Here is a 17514-nt window from a genome sequence, read left to right on the forward strand (position 1 = left end):
GTTGTTCATGGTCCCCTAACAAGCGTTGGAGGATGATCGATGCTGATCGATTTCTGGAATGTCGGGATAGCGACGAGATGAGAAACGGTGCAGAACTGAAGAGACTCTTGACAAGTTGTCGATCTTGAGGCATATAAATAGAAAGATGATGATGGTTGACAAAGACCTAGTAAGCGATCCTGTCTGCGTTGCAACCTCAACAACCTGACGTCAGATTTTAGGCGCTGAGCCACGGCCCGTCAGAGTCCATATAATTACCAATTTTCTCTTCTCTGCCAAGAAATTTGAGCGCTTCTTACCATTTTTTCATCTCAACTCCTTGTACAGCGCTATTCTTTGCAACTATGGCAACCTCACTTTCGGGACTTGACTCTGTCAAACACCTCGTCAACTCGGGCGTGTCTACGGAAAGGCCCTCGCGCTGGTCTGACACGAACATTGAACGGCCTGCTTTGATCCTCACGCCCAAGACCGAGCAAGATGTTCAGGCCGCTCTTCAGGTCGCCAAAACCAACAGCCTTACTGTCGTCGCCAGTGGTGGAGGCCACGGCACCTTTGTTACCGTGAGCCCCAAGACGCTCTACCTGGACATGAAGGAGTTCAAAGCCATCGAGTTGGACAAGGACAAAGGAACAGTCCGAGTCGGTGGTGGTGTTGTTACGGGAGAGTTGTCCAAGTCTTTGGCTAAAGAGGGCTACTACACTCCCCTTCCCAACTCCAACGCTGTGGGGGTCGTGGGATGTGCGATTGGAGGAGGCAACACTCCTTTGAATGGCCTTCACGGATGGATGGCTGATATTGTCGTCTCATTCCGCGTCGTTACTGCTGGAGGTGACACTCTCGAAGTCAGCTCTTCATCAACCGGGCAGGAACTTACCCTGTTCAATGCTCTTTGCGGAGCGGGTCACGGGCTGGCTGTCATCACGTCCATTGAGACATCTGCCTATCCTATCGCCAATCTCAACATGCCAGAAGGCAAGGTCTGGACTCGTTCGCTTGTGTTTCCGGTCCCAGCCATCGACACAGCTGCACAGTTGTTCTTGGATCTTCTACGCCCTCCCCCAGCCGCGAGCATCACCCTTCTGGGTTTGCGCAGCCCACCGGGTACTCCAGCAGCCGGAGCCCCAATCATCGTCTTGGGATATTCATTCTTTGGTCCTGCCGAAGAAGCTGAGAATCACGCCGCCCTATTATTCCAGGAAGACGTGGTCAGCAAAGCCGTCATGGCGAACACGGTGTTTGTTCCCATGGAAAACATCAACGATAAGCTTGATCCGCTCAACACACACGGTGGGCACAAGGCGATTGCATCTTGTCGTCTGGAAAAGACAAACATCGAAGCCATCAAGAACGCTTTCCAGCTTTGGCTTTCAGTCACGACCAAGTATCCTGATTCTCAGAAGAGCCCACTGGCCCTCTCTTCACTTAACAGCACGAAGCCAACAGAGCTTGGCCAAGGACATGCAGGTTCTTCCAAGTTCATCGAGGGCCGGAACAGAGATATTTCCGCCCAGATTGTTACCATCTGCGAGAAGGAGGAGACAATGGCTGCCCTCACCGGGTTCATGGATGATACCGTCGCTGAACTCAGGAAAGGGGATCCAGGAAGTGTGCCAAGGAGCTTCCCGAACAACTTGCGGTTCGGAATAAACCTGGAAGAGATGTTTGACAAGGAGAGGCTGGCGGAGCTGAGAGAGGTTAAGAAACTGTGGGATACTGATGGACTCTTTTGGAGCCCGTTTGAAGTCTAGGCTCTGAGATTCCAAAGTAGACTGGTCGAGCTTCATTACCTTTGATCTGTTGGCGAGTAAACACGGGTATATGTATATTATTAAAGCCCAATCTCAATCTTACGGAAATTCTGTGATATGTATCCTCGTCTATTCCACACACTTGACATCCAGGCCTGTTTCCTGGGTAGGTAAACCCATCGAGGGGCGTTTGAATTAACGTATGTTGTGATCACCCTGACATCTTTGCTTCAAGGGTTGATTCACCATTGGTTGCAGATCTGCTCGTCTGGCATTAGGATAATCGAATGGTTGCGGCAGCACCAACTCACCTGTCACATCACTCCCGTCAAACATGAGGTGCCCAGGATATTGGGGGGTCCAAACAGGGTTGCTGGACGCAAACGCTGACGTACCCAGGCCATTGTAATCTATCACAGGATCCATATAGCCGAGAAGTCCACGGGTTTCCAGACAGTTCCCCTCGAGCTGGCCACTAAATGCCATGGCGAGTTCGTCATTGTCAGCCGAGGTTGCATACGGCTGCTCCATCATCTGGTCGAAAGAATCCTCTTGCGATGATGGATCATAACCGAACTGTTCTAGTTTCAAAGGTTGGAAATTCGAGTCCGAGATGCTCGGCAAGATAGGAGTCGTGGGCGAAGGACTTTTAGATAGCTTGGGAGTAGCACTATAGTCGCTGGTCGGCGCGAGAAATGCTGAGTCTGCCAGAGGTAAAGGAATATCGGAGGATGAGGCTGGTCTCCTTGGGATGCTGCTGTCTGTGTTAGAAGGGGTTTCAGACACCCCAGAGTCGCGCTGCGGAGGGTCAACCCGATCTTGGATTCGATCGAGAAGTCCAGGCAGAAGCATCCCAAGGAGACCAGCCTCATCCTCCGATATTCCTTTACTTCTGGCAAGCTCAGACAGAATCTGGCTCCTCTCTTCATTCCAGCAATCACGAATGATGCTAATCACCTCCCCAATCACACTGCCCTGCTGAGGGCTATGTGGCGGTTTCTCATCCTCAAACAGAATCTTCCAGATCTCATACCACTGCTCCGCAGCAGTCATTGTCCTATCGACACGGACCTTAAGACGGTCCTGGGCTTGTGGTGTGACGCGGTGAGGCGGACAAGGCCGCCTTGTACAGTCCCTGCGTTGAGTATGTTGTTCCCACTCCTGATGGAGCTGAAACTCTTGAAAGCATGTCGAGCAGTACAACTCGGCCGTATGTCGTCGAGTGAGATGTTGCTTGACGTCTTGGATGCGGTTCAGCGTGAGGGTTATGCAGTCCATATGACGGGTTGGGTCCTTTCTAAAAAACGGACACACCCAAGGGCCATTATCCTCTTGCTTCTTGGGGACAACATCAGCTTCACCCATGAAGCAATCTCCTTCCTGATCGTGGTCATCGCGAGATGCGCCCTTTCGGCTTCGCTTATGGGATGACTTGCTGACCGATGCCTGTTTGGTGCTTCGCCTCGAGGTGGCTGATGCTCTGGAAGATTTGCTCTTAACAGGAACAGGAGGAGCTTGTTGCGTGAGGATGGGTTTTATATCCTCTTGACGGGAGTCTACACTGGACGCATCGTCATGAGGTGAACCGTCGCCGGTTGTGCGGACAAAGAGGCGCGTGAAGGAACTCGGACGCTCTAGCTGGTTGCGACCGAACACGGATGTGTACAAAGGTATTTGCCTCTGAAGAGGATTCCACCTCCTCTGGTCATCCGACGGCCATCCTGGAGGAGGCATCGGTGCAGCCCGATCTATGTCGCCATGGCAGAGGAGATCATACTCAGATACTGGAGCACTCAAGCCCAACGATCAGCATCCGCGACAATTGTAACAACCGGTGCCATCTTACACGTATCTTCCCCATCGGGCTGTATTGGGTGTTGGTCACTGGCCTCTGCGGGCTCGGTCGGTGGTATTGTAGTCCCATCGAGACAGACCACCGACGGCGACGACTGCGGCTCTCGTGATGGTTGACGCTTTGCGTCGCTTTCATCTCCGGCTACGATTATCTCGTCCCGCATGTTAAGCTTGTCCTTGTTGAATATCCTCGACCTTCTAGCCTTTGCAGAATGAGTAGTGTATCGGCTCGCAGTACGTGTGGATGCCATGTCTGTGCAGAGCAGCAGCAGCAACAGCAGCAAGTGGGAGGATGGACTCGAGCCAATTTCGCAAGACAGGTTGAAAAGAAGAGATAATCTCCTTCAGTGGCAAAAAATGAAGCAGGTTTTCGGCCCTCGGTAAAAGAAGCAGGTTGAAAATGGAAAAGAAACAGGAGAAGATGGGACGCCTTTTGCGAGGTGCTGGGCATGGGCAGTAGATCAGGCTGGGGCCTACAGGGCATGGAGGGAGACAAGTACCCAAGCCGTTAGGTCATGGCACTCCTTTATGCAAGGATAAAACATGCATTAACGGATTTGTGCTCCCTTCAATTACTGGTAGTATCCTAATTCTGACACGGAGACTGGAGGGCCGAGTTGTATCTTGCGCCGTCATGGTTACGATTACAGGATTGCGGCTTCACCTCCCCCGTCTTACAGGCATGGAAAGCATACTTGATTACGCTCGAGATCATCAATTAAAATGGTTAAATCGCTACAGAGCACGCTCATCAGAAACACGGCGCCGCACCGTCACTCAGAGTCCGTCCTGCGGCCTCCTATTAAACACCCATCACAAGACGGCTTGCCTCACTTTTCTGCCTACTGCTTCGCCCTCTTGGCGGACGCCTCGGGGTGGTGTGGGCCTGCTGCTGCGGCCGCTAAGTAGTCTGCCTTGGATGTCGAGACCGGGGTCTGACAGCCAGTCTTGGATCCGCTGCTTGTACTCTTGCTCCGAGGGCTGCTTGTTCTCCCAAGGGCTTGTGCCGCTGGGCGACCTTGTGTGAGTTTGGGGCGCGCGATACTCGGTGAGGACAGGACTAACCTTTTTTGTGTTGCCGTGGACATTGTTCGTCAAAGTGCACCGAGATCTTGGTGTTTCGTTGGGCGCTGTTTTGAGATACCCTGGATTGAAGCTGAATGACGGTTACAGACTCAATCTTTAAAGATACAGATATCAGTAGTCTTGCTAAGAGATATACGGAGATTTTATATACTAAATTCCTCTACTATTACTCTCATTTTCCTCCCACAGTTGAGTGATTGACTATTCAGCTGTGATGGGCTCTCACTCAATCGTGGGCGATCCGACTTTAAACCCAGCACCGTAGCTAACAGACAGACAGACTCAACGCAAACATCCGTGTCAAGGCATTCTCTTGTCTCTCCCTCCAAGGCCTAGTCGCGGTGTTTATCCCATCTGTGTTAACACATACCATGTCTGAAACGACGCCTTCTTGGCGGGGTTCACTCGACTTCGTTTCTCCCACAGCTGTGATTGACAGGGGTGCTCACCTGGTGTACCCAGTAGTGTACGCGCGTTTTCAACTGTGAGCATCACAGCTGTGATGGCCAATAACGTCTCACAACCCGGCTTTTAAGCCCATTGCGAAAAAGTCACACGCTCTCAATCAACACATTTGTGATGGTTATGCCCCGCTAGATAAGGGAGTTGGGCGAAACCGAACCCCGAGGCCATCACTTCCGCGGCAGTCAGCCTTGATCTCGAGTCTGCCAGTTCTTAAAGAGAGCGTCGCCGCAAGTGATTTGCAGCGGCGGCGAGTTGTTCGCCAGGTGGTTCGCCCACAGGCGTGGGTTGGCTTCTTGCAAGGTGCTTGAAAAAGGAGGACTCAGCCTCCAGATGTACCACCAAATGGTTGGATAATCAACCCGCCTTGTATTAAATTCACATTGTCTGTCTCCTCGAGGCGAGCATCGCTTAGACTTCCACTTCTTTATCTATTAACAATACGGAAGGCCTCAAAAATAAGTATCTTCATCCATTTCCACTCGATAACGTTGTTCTTTGTGGTACACGGGCTGGTTTGTTTGGCAAACAGCCACAATGTACCTCTCCGCATTTCCGCATCTGTTAAGGGCCCCGGGCGAGGACTCGGGCCCATGCTCGTCGCTCATTATCCAACCCTCATATCGCACTCGTTATATTGCCAACACCTTCAAGAAACCTGGATCCAAGTCACTAACGCCGTCTACCTGCAACGCCAATGGTGGAGGAGGGCAGGATACGGGACAGTGCCTCGCCGTCCTTTACCCTGACCCATTTTTCCTCTATACCCAGTGCCAGTTAACTGTAGACGGTCATGGTATGTTTCACTTGACCATTTGGCCCGTTGAACGTTGCTTAACCGCCATCGCATCTTAGTTGACTGGGATTTGAACCAAACCTTGGCCAATTTATCGACTTTCCTAGTCAACGACATCAAGCTGTTAAGCAGTTCAAACACCCTCCCTCCATGTGCTTCGCAGAAAGGAAACCTACCATTTCCACCTTGGTTTTGGGCCTTCCTTCTGCTGAAGCTATTTATTATCCAATGCCTTGGAAACGAGTCACACCCTTCATCATCAACCTCCTTTAATGCGAAGCATACACTCTCTTTCGGCAACGACCAAGGTAGCAACAAAAAGCCACGTCAAGATGATAATGACGACGACGATGATCCCTATGACCCAGACGACTACGGCGACAACGGACGCGACCACGGTAACAATGACGGCGAGACGCCCGAGGGGAAAGGTGCCGGGAAAGGCAAAGAGAAGGACGAACCCCTCTATTGCTGCGCATTCTATAAAGTCGACCCAGTCAAATACCGGAAATGCGGGCATCTCGAGATCAGATCGGTCGCCTACTTCTTACAACACATCATCCGCCAACATTTACTAGACGATAAACACTACCACTGCGATAACTGCCGTTTCGGGTGGCCCAAGGATGGCAGGAACTCGGACACACAGTGGGAAGCGCACACACGGGTTAGGACCTGTCAAAGGGTCACTCTGGAGGAGCTGGGCAAACTTCTACCTGAGGAACACCGTCGACTGAAGAGGAAATTGAAGGAGAAACCGGCCGGCAGCGAATTCGAACGGTGGTACAAGGTGTGGGAGCAGCTGTTCCCCGGACACAAGAGGCCCGACTCGCCATATCTCAGCAACGAGGCTGAAGAGATAGAGGCTAGCAACGTCCGCAGATTGGATGGTATTTTGGACGGGGACTTGTCTCAAATGCCGCCAGGGCCGGAGCGGGATCGGATTGAAGCATTTACCCGCCGCCTGATTGAGCGCGCGTTTCCGGCACACGCCAGGCAGGGTTCCGCGAATGCCGGTCCCTCTACGCCTCGCGCCCCGGAGCATACCCCACAGACCATAGGCCGACACAGAGCCTCGGTCACAACCCCGGCATCCACACCCGCACCGAGACCCCTTCCAGCGGGGCCCGTTATTGGCACCCGGACACCGGCCGGTCACCGGGCCCCACCTCACCGGCCAACGCCAAACACCTCCGATCGGCATCCCGGATCGGCCAGATTCCCTACAAACCCGGGGCTCACGATGAATCATGGCGGACCTCCGGCAAACTACATACCGATGAACCCTACACTTTTGGGAAACCCTGCATTCGCGAGGCATCCCGGACTTACGAACGCCAGGCTTCCAGTAGATCCCAGGCTGATGGACACGAGGCTCCTGGAAAACCCTGCACTCACGATGAACTCTGGAATGATGAACACAGCAGACCCTGGATACCTGAGGATCGCTGGACAGGCCGGCTTTGGACTGGTGGACTATGGAACCCCGACTAATCCTGGAAACTCGACGGGTACGATAAATCCTCGCCTCTTGACCAACTCTGGACCGGCCAACCCTGGACCCTCGGCCCCTCCCCCCTCGAATCCCATCAACATCCAATATCCCAACAGGAATGCCTTTCGAAGAAATAACAACACAAACGCATTCGACCACGCAGCCTTTGCAGTAAGCGTCGGTCGTGGGATTGAGGCCTTCAACTCCTTATCACAAGACCCCGAACAACCCTCCGACACGGATGACTACCCTGAGACGGTTCAAAACCCGTGGCGGCGGGTACCATAATGACAGTGCCATCTTCAACAGAGCACGCATGAGACGCAGCGATGAACTTATTCTCTTCTACCACTTCACTAGGGGAGGAAGGGATAGACAAAAAAGGTACAAAAAGGCGACGGGGGGCGTTAAGAGGATTTGAATGAAAGCCATGTAACCGAATGAAGCCATGCAAGGCACTTGAGTATACTATACTACTACAGTGGGAGGACAGAAGCATCGCTTGTACATGTATGGAGCCTCCAGAGATGTGTTCATTGTCTTGTTTGAAGCGAGAGTTAACAACCTGAGTATAAAACTAAAGAAATAAACAGAATTATACAAAATCTATTCTACTACATTATTTTCTCGTACATAAAAAGTGCTATTCTATGTGTCAACTTCCTACTAATAACCCAGATTCATAGACGACAGTGCGACTCAGCCTGCTTCTCGCACTTGACGCACCACAGCGTCTCAACATCCTGGAGCATGTCTACCTTCCCTCCCCTATCATCATTAACGAACACGGGCAGCGGCTCAACAATGTCGCACTCATCACAGATGAGAGGAAACTCGTTACCAGGCACGGCATTGCACCTGACGCACCACCCAGGACCAAGATGCAGAGTCCTGGCAGGACGCTTATCCTCTCTAGGCTCTAGCTGAGGGAGACATACCTGGCACACGTCGAGGTAGGCGTCAGGTTTGGGTTTTTTGTTAGGGTAGAGGATCTTGGCGCATGGGCGGCAGATGTTGGAGGCACCGGTGAAGTTGTTTTTGCAGCGGAAGCATGTCTTTGTTGGGGGAGGGATGAGGAGGCCGCGTTGGTGCAATCGGGCGATGTAGGTGCCGTTCTCCTCATCCGGTTTGAGTTTGTTTGGTCGCGACATCTTACCTGATGTGATGGGTAATCTAGATGTGCTGTGTCTGATTAGCTTGTTCAAGTGAAGTTGGATGGCTTGGAGCTGATGTTGTGTTCTGAGTGAACCAAGTAGTTCTCGCAACGGTCATATATAAACACAGTTCGTTGAAAGACTCTTCTCAAATTTCCATTGCATAGAAGAGAATACCCGAAAGATCAAAGACTGCAATGTAGTTGCGACAAGGCATGCCTTTGTTCCCTCGGATTCGTTCAACACCCACCAACTCACTGAACATGGCCAGTCGCCTTTCACCACATGCCATATTCATCAAAGACTCGAAAAAAGAAATATTGTCAATTCATGTTCACTGCTCTGAGCAGCCAATGGCCTACTCCATCATCGTAAGTCGTATCTCGTTCTATCGCCGCTATAGGTTCTAGGTATCCCCTCCCAATCCTCACCAAAACAAGCATCCCATCAAACGCATCAACTCCTAAAGCGCCGGCCCATCCCACTGCTCGCGGCGCAGGCGCACGTACCAAGACTGCTTGTGCGGGAAGGAAATCTGCTTCTCTCGCGAAAAGCCAGTGAACTCGAGGCGCTGCAAGAACCTGGGCATTGTTAGAAGAGCACTCACTCCTGTCAAAGGAGACTTACCTCGCATTGTCCACTCTTGGCTCGAGACAAATGTTCATTGTTCGGTAGTCCGAAGTCAAACACCAATGAACTAGCCCTGTCAACCAGATTGGAACACGTCCTCTGGCCCATTCCTCTCCAATCAAGACATGGAGACCTCGGTCCCAGTCTCCAGCATCACTTCCTAAGTGCTGGCCCAGAATATCCTCCTTCACCCAGTAAATCTCAAAATACCCGAAAGGCACACCATCCCACATTCCAATCACAGGGAAAGAATTGGTCGAGTTCAACGAGTTGGTGAGGAATTGAGGACTGTAGTCATTCCAGAACGCACTCACACGCGGCTTACCCATCCACATCTGCAGCAGAGATGTGTCACTGAGCGCTGACAAGTGAGTCTGCTCTGGAGGCTTGGGTCCAACGGGGCCTAGGTATGGCACTGGGTTGGGCGAGATGGAAGCAACTCTGAAGGACAAGTATTGGCAAACACTTGGAACAAACCGAGTATAGAAGACCTCTCCCATCCTTGGCGGCTTGGGCCGCATGGGGTGCCGAATGTTGTTTGTAAATACATACTGCAGCGGCGGAGGAGGATAGTAAGTTGGCAGATGCGAACTTGAAAAGAATGGGCCGATAGGGAAACTCGGCACCGACGTCATCGAGGTCGGCATAGGACCCCCAGGAAGATCCGTGTCTAATCGTCCATAAGACGAATGGGGAGAGTGACGCGGATACGTCTTGTGGAAAGGCGCCTGGGATTCACCTCGAATGGGAGAACCCGGACGGCTACCAATGGGTGATCCAGGGATCGAGTCAAAGGTTCCAACCTTGTTGGGCTGCAGGGAGAAGAGAAACAACCTCCCCGGTAGCTGCCAGAACATGCGCCGCGACACAAACATGTTGGACCAGCCATCGCTGTTGTCGTCCAGGCTTGTGCCCACGGCGCTGTCGGCAGACGCAATCAGGCCCATGCGCTCGAGCTTGGGGATGAGGTTGCGGCCCCGGAGCACGCCATCCCGCTTGATATTGATCCTCCACTCGCCCCGTGGCTTGGCCGCGTGCGGCGTGAGCTTTGCGGCGTCGGCAGGGACCTGGGGTGCAGGCTCGGGCTGGTGGAAGTACCAGTAGAGCGTGATCCACAGCATCATGGCGATCTGGCGTGTGGGGCTCGCCGCGGGCTTGAACTCGGAGCTCGAAGGGTTCGCGATGGACGAGATGAAGAGGTTGTCGCCCTGCAGTGTGGGCTTGGCGAACGAGTGAATATGGCGCTTCACACTGCGCGTGGCCGACGATGACTCCCCGTCGAGGGCGACGCCGTTGCCCTCATTCTCGGGTCCTTGCTTCTCGACATCGTTATCGTCCTTATCCTCCGAAGTAGGATCCGCCTCCGTATCGGCATCGGTCTCGGTCTCGGTGTTGAGGACGACAGTCCATCCGATGGGGAAGGCGTTGTGGTGGGTGTTGAGCTCGTGGCTCTTGAAGCCCAGGCCGGCAAAGACAGGCGTGACGGTAAAGGTCTGGCCATCTGGCAGGCGAATGACTTGGGGCGCCATCGTTCTAGGTAGTTCCGATCTCCGTTCCGATTTATTCGGTTCTGCGGGGGGTTCTCCTCCGGGCTTTTAAGCAGCTAACGCAATGCTGGATGAGGGCTCAAAGAGGGGAAGCTCCGAAGCTCGCTGGGACATGGCTTCTGGAAGACGTCGAGAACAGTTCCAGAAGACTGCCTCTTCCGGTCACATGCTGACCTTGGACGAGGCGATCGTGACAAACGCCAGAGAAATGGTTGGACGCTGCAGTGGAGTTGGGAGAGACGCTTTTATGTGGTTGTTGGTGGGATGGTGGTGGGTGGTGGGATCTCAGGCGCGGGATGGAGTTGAGGCGCGCACTGTGTGACCACCATTTTCTAGGTTTGATACAGTGTGAACATGATATCTCACTATTTGTGATACGTCATCCAAAACATCAGCCCACGGACCTGGAATGCTTCTCCCTCATGAATCAATCACAAGACAAATTGCCGACCTTGATCGGTCCGGCAAAGCAAGAAAAGAAACGTAAAATCATGAGAGTCATCATTATTCCCTAATTCGCAGCCGACTTATGCGTCACTCTAGTCCTTTCCCACGTTTGCTATCGCTAAATGCTTCCTCGCAATGCCTCGTTCAATCTGATGTACAGCCCAGCTTGAGTGCCTCACCACTAACAAGCTATCTTCACCCTCCACCACCAAAAGCCATTGTCTGTTCTAAACTTCTCGGTCTCGCCATGATCTGATGCTTTACTATACAAGCTTTGCCTTGCGTCTAAGCGCTAGACACCCTCTTACTGCTTCTTCTTGGCCTCTCTCGGCCCCTCATCGTCGCTCTTGTTCTTGGCCGCCTTGGTGCCGTCTCTACCCTTCTTCTCCTCCTCAAGCACCTTCTTCACTTCCTCACCACCAAGGTCCTTGTTCTCATCCCAATCAACGTCGTATTCGCTCGCCACCACCTTGATCTCATGTCGCAGAGTGTTGGCCTCGTGCACTAGCTGTTCCCACTTTTGCTGGTTGAAGCCACGCTCCTGGTACAGAGCCGTCTGGCGCTTCGACACCGTCACCTTCATAGCGGCCTTGTAGCTGAGATCCTTGCTGATGTAGAGGAACCACAGGTAACCACCCATGATGGTCGACAGGCCAGCGAGGTATGTCACGGGCTCCACCAGATCCCATCCCCATTGCGTGTGGAATGTAACATAGTAAACAACCCCCCACCATCCAGCCAGAGCCGCAAACCCTCCCTGCGCAAGCCTGTGGGCTCCTTGGTGAGCAAGCGCGTCGCATTCATTCTTGACTTTGGCCATGGTATCAATGTCACGAGACATGCGTCTTAATCGCATGCGCATGTAGTATGTGCGGTCTCTGAAGCTGGGAACGGCGACTCGGAGCTCTTTGCTGTAGCCCTCGATGTCAATGGCAAACTCACGTCCTCTGGCTGCGTCTCGAATAAAGTCGCCAACCTCGGTGCTGCCGCTCCAACGCACCCAGTTGGCCTCTTTGCGAGAAGGGCCCTCGTGGCCGAGTCCAGAGTACGAAGCAACGTTAGCCCCATTCTTTTTATCATCCTTTTTTCCATGTTGCTCTTCTTGATCTGCCTCGGCGCGAAAGACAATATCGGGGAGCTTCTCGCGGCCCTTGTAGTGAACGGGAGGGATCTCGGCCTGGATAAGTCGCTCCAGGTAGGACAGAGGTTGTTGAGGGTGGACAAGCAGCGCTAATGGCTCGACCGTGTCGTCCGCGTCTTTTACATCTTCACCCACTGGTCTATTGACGTGTTCCTGCTCGGGGTGGAAGGGCATCGGGAGGATCAGTTTGAGAAGTCGGGTCGGTGTCGTTAGGAGGCGGCCTGGGTTCATCAACATATGTTCGGTCAAAGTATCCTGAGTATTTACCCTTGGTCATGTCCTCCTTCTTGGGAAGATCTTCTTCACCAGCCCCCGTCTCGGCTTGGCTGTCCATCCGATGCCATGGCCGGTCATTTTCCAGTGTTTGGGCGCTCGTGCCAGAGGTGACTTTTCGCACTTGTCTCTTGTGCGCTCTGTCGCTCAAGTCCTCATCCCTAGTCGCAGCTTGCTCCTGCTGGAAGTATTTTGATGTTGTGAATGTTCGCGTGAAGGGTGTCTGAACTGTTTCGCATCTGCAAAAGGTCGGAGAGAATGTTTGAGTTGGCAGCCGCGTGCGCAGAGCTGGAGAAAGGCGCAGCGTCGCGCGCCTTAGTGCGTGGTTCATCTCGGAGGTGGTTCTCGAGGGAGTGATAAGGAAGGAAAGATAGAAGGTAGGCTGTCGGATGAATATAGAAGACAGGGGACGTATGAAGTGGAAATAAGAATATTTACAGGTCTTGGTATCACTTGGCCTTTCTATTAACGGCCGTCGCAAGCTGTTCAGCTCAACTTGGCAGAGGCATCCATCGATGGTCATGACGTCAGCATCCGCGGCAGCTGAGAGCTCTATCCCTGGAACCATCATGCACCCAGCTTCTGATTGGCCGTGTCTTGAACGCGATCTTCCATGTTCCTGGGATTCCTGGTGTCATTCTCGTCAATTGATGTGTTGCAAGGATTTCGTTCATCTATCACTGCTTTCTATCCCGAACCGGCCATTCCTCCTCATGCGGGTCAAGAAATGAACAAGGCATGAGAACCGCATAGAACCAGTCTCGCTATCCATTGTCTTTGCTTCGGTCTATTCATTCCTTGCTCTCCTAAATGTCTTTTTCGTGCCTCCTACGGACCGATTCGGCTTCTATGCTTCGCGACAGGGCCGAGACATCCCACTTCCGTGTGTGCGAGATGGAGCGTGTCAGTAACCCGAGAATGCGAGAGACAACACACCTATGATCACGATAGCCTCTCCTCCGTAGTATCCCATATAGTGTGCGATACCTCTGCGCTTTATTTAATACCCGTCTGAATTGATCTTTATCCCGGGGGTCCTGGATAGTTGACTTGTCTCAGAAGAGGTGAATGTGAGTGTACGATGGATCAGTCCTTTACCTGGCTTCCCCTATAGATAATTGATATGGCGTCGATGTGTCTAGCACTCAATAGCCAGATTCGGTAACTTATCTTGATGTAGTTCCCCAATCCATTAGGACTATCCAACGGTTAGACACCTGGGAACCATCACAAAGGCTCAAGTGGTCAAAGCAACCCAGGTAATAATGATTCACTAACTCCCATGAAGCAATTCGCTTTTTTATCTATAGCCACGAACGAAATCGTCGAAGAAACCCATGCAGTAATTATTCACCGACCCCTAAGAAGCAATCTGCCTTTCCGTCTTAAAACCACCAGATAGACTAGTCCTTCTGAGCTAGTCTAGGCACAGCTGAGAGCACGTACATCCCTGCTTCTCACCACGCCGCAGCGAATGAGCGACTCTATCGTCTCCTTTCTGATCTGGTCCCGTCTGGCCCTCTCCTCTTCCTCCTGGGCTTGTCTCGTCTTTTGTATTCGGGGTTTTTCTTCCGACAGCGAGTGGAACAGCCGCGAGTTGTCATGCCCTGCCATGACTCGGATCTGCATGATCTCGAGCTTGGCGAGCCTCCGGTTCACGTTGTTGCTGACGTGACCGCTAAGTTGGTTGGGCTTGAACTTTTTCAGGTCCTTGACCGTCTGTTTGAAGCCCTTCTTCTGCTCTCGAGTCCAGAACCTGTTGCATCCCAGGGTGTTTGCCCATGCCAAAACATCCCGGTTGCGCTTCTTCTCCCCGGCCCAGATATACGTGTCGAGAACCAGTAACTCGCCATGCTCGTACTCCATGTCCTTGTCCTCTGTCTCAGTCGGGGTACAAGGATCGACGACCTTGATGGGAAGTCTATCTCCACTAATCGTGGTCATCGTGAGGGGAGCTTGAGCGTGTTGCGAGCCGATGGAGTATTGGCTCAACATGGTAGGATTCTGAGCCTCCTCCTGGGACACTTCGTTCATCGACGGGGATGGAGACATGGCTCGGTATGGCGCCGTGAGTCTGGGCTGGTGGGCTGAGCCTGGCTGGCTGCCGATAGATGAATGTCCGAAACCCATAGTGACAGTCGAGGAAGTCGAGAGCGAGTTGGTATGATGTTGAAAGTGTTGGTAGAGAACTAAAGACTCAGTGTAGCTTGAGATGAGTAGTAGGTAAGTGTGAAGAGAATAGAGCGTGAGTTGAAAGTAAGCTTGTTGATGATAACAATCATAAGTCAATTGCAATTCTCGAGCCTTGAGTTGATGTAAGAGTAAGAAGAGAAAGATGGCTGAGAGAGGGCGACGAAGGGATTATATGGACACTCCGATGCGACTTCCCATTCTCAATTGCAGGCTGCTCGACGACATTGGTAAACAAACAAAAGAAGGTTAATTTAGTCACCGGGAAATCTGATTGTGAAAGCATGCGATGCTGCGCCGAAAGCTTCTCTCATTCTCGGCCTTGTAGGATAGACATTCACGCACCCTAGCCCAAGCGTTGAGAAGCTACCCTTACCCAATTTGTTCATTACATTTTCTCTCCTACATCGATTGCTTGCTCTTGTTAGTTTCGGAGGAGCTATGAAACCTCCTTTTCTAGGTTCTGTCCTGATGCTGGCCCTCACGCTTATCCAATCTGACTATGGCCACAGTCCTGTCCCCATGTAGACCTAATCTTCGTAAAGTCTTCACGCTAATGAAGCCAATATTTTCTTTCAATTGAGACTTGCCGATAGCTTTACTTCTTTATTCTTCGTGCAGTCCTGTCGGGAAGTTCTCTTTAACCCCAGGGGTCCCCATTCCTGTAGTGACTTGGGCCAGACCAGGAGCGTATCGTCGGGCAGCTAATCATGCGAGGGGCCATCTACGTTCCCGTGAGGAACTTCGGAGTTGAATTGACTTCATGGAACATGTATTGTAGTTTTGCGGTTAACTTTGCGGCGACTGCATGAGTGGTTGAGAGGGGTTGGCCGGGGTGTGAACTCTGCAAAAGATGTACGTGGTCAGGCAAAGTTAACTCAACAACAAACCTACATGTGTAAGAGTCTTCTGCAGCATCATTAGATGTCCCAACGGTAGATCGTCTTGTAACCGCAGCAACAGCGACAGTAATATCACGAATTGGGGAGCATGTCGCCTGTTTTCTGCAAGTTGAAGCATGGTGATACAAATGGGCATATCCGCGTGACTCGGGATAACCTCAACGTCCAACATGTATGACGACTAAAAGTCCCGAGTCGATATCGGAAACTGAGCATCACCTGCAGGGCCCCGTCCACCAGCCTCGGTCGCATCTGCCCGAAAACGACAGGGATCCAACGTTGAGGGGATTCGCGGATCACAAGCCCAGGGGTCCATTAGAGGGGTTGAACCCCGCACTAAGCCCCTTCAGGCTACCACCTCTGTATGGCGCCGAGAGTGCTCATCTCCAAGTCTTCCCGACAATCAAACAAGTCGGTGTAGTCGAGATTGCTTTTTCCTCGGGTACGAGTCTGGTCTTCTGTTGTTCAATTGAGCGAGTACTTGAATTCTGAGACATTCTCTTTCTTTAGACTTTGCCTCTCGTCATCTTCATCACCCTCTGATACCCCTCCGCGACAAAATGGCCGACAACAAAGTCTATCGCGCCAGCACCACGGCGCCCGTCAACATTGCCGTTGTCAAGTACATCTCCCGAGTCTGAATACCCTCAACATGTCTAACCTTACTCAGGTACTGGGGAAAGCGCGATCCCAAGCTCAACCTTCCCACCAACAGCTCCCTCTCCGTCACCCTCTCGCAAGCCGACCTTCGAACCCTCACGACCGCCTCTTGCTCCAACTCGTACACCAGCGGCGACAGCCTCACCCTCAATGGAGAATCCGCTGATGTCTCTGGCGCCAGAACTCAGGCTTGCTTCCGTGAGCTGCGGGCTCGTCGCGCCGCTCTTGAGGCTGCCGACTCTTCGCTGCCTAAGCTCTCCACCATGAACTTGAAGCTTGTGTCCGAGAACAACTTCCCCACCGCTGCTGGTCTTGCTTCTTCTGCCGCTGGCTTTGCTGCGCTGGTCCAGGCCATTGCCCTCCTCTACGAGCTCCCTGACTCACCCTCGGACCTCTCGCTCGTTGCCCGACAAGGTTCTGGATCGGCTTGCCGCAGTCTGTTTGGTGGCTACGTCGCGTGGAGGATGGGAGAGAAGGACGATGGAAGCGACTCCAAGGCCGAGCTTGTCGCCCCTGCGTCTCACTGGCCCGAGATGCGAGCTCTTATCCTCGTCGCCAGCGCCGCCAAGAAGGGTGTCTCGTCGACCTCTGGCATGCAGCAGACCGTCGCCACCTCTGGTCTCTTCAAGGAGAGGATAACAAACATTGTCCCCGCCAACATGGCCTCTATGGAAGAGGCCGTCAAGAACAAGGACTTTGCCAAGTTTGCCGAGGTGACGATGCGCGAGTCCAACTCCTTCCACGCCACCTGCGCCGACACCTACCCTCCCATCTTTTACATGAACGACGTCTCCCGAGCCGCCATCCGCGCCGTCGAGGACATCAACACCAAGGCCGGCAAGACCGTCGCCGCCTACACCTTCGACGCTGGCCCTAACTGTGTCGTGTACTACCTGGAGGAGAACGCCAACGCAGTTCTCGGCACTTTCTACCAGGCTCTTTCTGGCGTGGATGGCTTCAAGGAGAATGCCGCCAGCGCCAAGTCTGCTTTCGAGCTTGACAGTGGTCTTGCTGCTACGCTGAAGGAGGGTGTGAGCAGAGTCATCTCGACTGGCGTTGGTGAGGGTCCCATCAAGACGGATGAGTACCTGGTTGGAGAGGATGGCGAGGCTGTCCGACGGTAGAT

At 52.7% G+C, this 17514-nt stretch overlaps 9 protein-coding genes across 9 annotated transcripts; 3 read left to right on the plus strand and 6 right to left on the minus strand.

The window, feature by feature from the left end:
• Nucleotides 1-314: 314 nt before the first annotated feature.
• Nucleotides 315-1751, plus strand: NCS57_01227500 (FAD-binding PCMH-type domain-containing protein; the record flags this gene model as incomplete). The annotated part of the gene is made up of 1 exon (XM_053061952.1): nucleotides 315-1751. The coding sequence occupies exon 1, from the start codon at nucleotides 345-347 to the stop codon at nucleotides 1749-1751; it is 1407 nt and encodes a 468-aa protein (XP_052908480.1). The 5' UTR covers nucleotides 315-344.
• Nucleotides 1752-1946: 195 nt separating this feature from the next.
• On the minus strand, nucleotides 1947-3856 carry NCS57_01227600 (uncharacterized protein; the record flags this gene model as incomplete). The annotated part of the gene is made up of 2 exons (XM_053061953.1): nucleotides 1947-3535; nucleotides 3598-3856. 2 exons carry the CDS (start codon nucleotides 3854-3856, stop codon nucleotides 1947-1949), a joined length of 1848 nt encoding a protein of 615 aa, XP_052908481.1.
• Nucleotides 3857-4418: 562 nt separating this feature from the next.
• On the minus strand, nucleotides 4419-4693 carry NCS57_01227700 (uncharacterized protein; the record flags this gene model as incomplete). The annotated part of the gene is made up of 2 exons (XM_053061954.1): nucleotides 4419-4614; nucleotides 4671-4693. The coding sequence occupies 2 exons, from the start codon at nucleotides 4691-4693 to the stop codon at nucleotides 4419-4421; spliced, it is 219 nt and encodes a 72-aa protein (XP_052908482.1).
• Nucleotides 4694-5690: 997 nt separating this feature from the next.
• On the plus strand, nucleotides 5691-7732 carry NCS57_01227800 (uncharacterized protein; the record flags this gene model as incomplete). The annotated part of the gene is made up of 2 exons (XM_053061955.1): nucleotides 5691-5949; nucleotides 6009-7732. 2 exons carry the CDS (start codon nucleotides 5691-5693, stop codon nucleotides 7730-7732), a joined length of 1983 nt encoding a protein of 660 aa, XP_052908483.1.
• Nucleotides 7733-8124: 392 nt separating this feature from the next.
• NCS57_01227900 (uncharacterized protein) lies at nucleotides 8125-8595 on the minus strand (the record flags this gene model as incomplete). Its single annotated transcript, XM_053061956.1, has 1 exon — nucleotides 8125-8595. The coding sequence occupies one exon, from the start codon at nucleotides 8593-8595 to the stop codon at nucleotides 8125-8127; it is 471 nt and encodes a 156-aa protein (XP_052908484.1).
• A 466-nt stretch (nucleotides 8596-9061) lies between these two features.
• Nucleotides 9062-10757, minus strand: NCS57_01228000 (uncharacterized protein; the record flags this gene model as incomplete). The annotated part of the gene is made up of 2 exons (XM_053061957.1): nucleotides 9062-9179; nucleotides 9226-10757. 2 exons carry the CDS (start codon nucleotides 10755-10757, stop codon nucleotides 9062-9064), a joined length of 1650 nt encoding a protein of 549 aa, XP_052908485.1.
• Nucleotides 10758-11526: 769 nt separating this feature from the next.
• On the minus strand, nucleotides 11527-13063 carry NCS57_01228100 (Calcium uniporter protein; the record flags this gene model as incomplete). Its single annotated transcript, XM_053061958.1, has 2 exons — nucleotides 12631-13063; nucleotides 11527-12584 (listed from the first exon to the last, which is right to left on the minus strand). Exons 1-2 carry the CDS (start codon nucleotides 12965-12967, stop codon nucleotides 11527-11529), a joined length of 1395 nt encoding a protein of 464 aa, XP_052908486.1. The 5' UTR covers nucleotides 12968-13063.
• A 995-nt stretch (nucleotides 13064-14058) lies between these two features.
• On the minus strand, nucleotides 14059-14766 carry NCS57_01228200 (uncharacterized protein; the record flags this gene model as incomplete). The annotated part of the gene is made up of 1 exon (XM_053061959.1): nucleotides 14059-14766. One exon carries the CDS (start codon nucleotides 14764-14766, stop codon nucleotides 14059-14061), a length of 708 nt encoding a protein of 235 aa, XP_052908487.1.
• A 1522-nt stretch (nucleotides 14767-16288) lies between these two features.
• NCS57_01228300 (Diphosphomevalonate decarboxylase) lies at nucleotides 16289-17512 on the plus strand (the record flags this gene model as incomplete). Its single annotated transcript, XM_053061960.1, has 2 exons — nucleotides 16289-16350; nucleotides 16399-17512. The coding sequence occupies 2 exons, from the start codon at nucleotides 16289-16291 to the stop codon at nucleotides 17510-17512; spliced, it is 1176 nt and encodes a 391-aa protein (XP_052908488.1).
• Between the last annotated feature and the right edge of the window lie 2 nt (nucleotides 17513-17514).

Source organism: Fusarium keratoplasticum, chromosome 10 (assembly GCF_025433545.1).
Source record: "Fusarium keratoplasticum isolate Fu6.1 chromosome 10, whole genome shotgun sequence".
Lineage (NCBI taxonomy): Eukaryota > Fungi > Ascomycota > Sordariomycetes > Hypocreales > Nectriaceae > Fusarium > Fusarium keratoplasticum.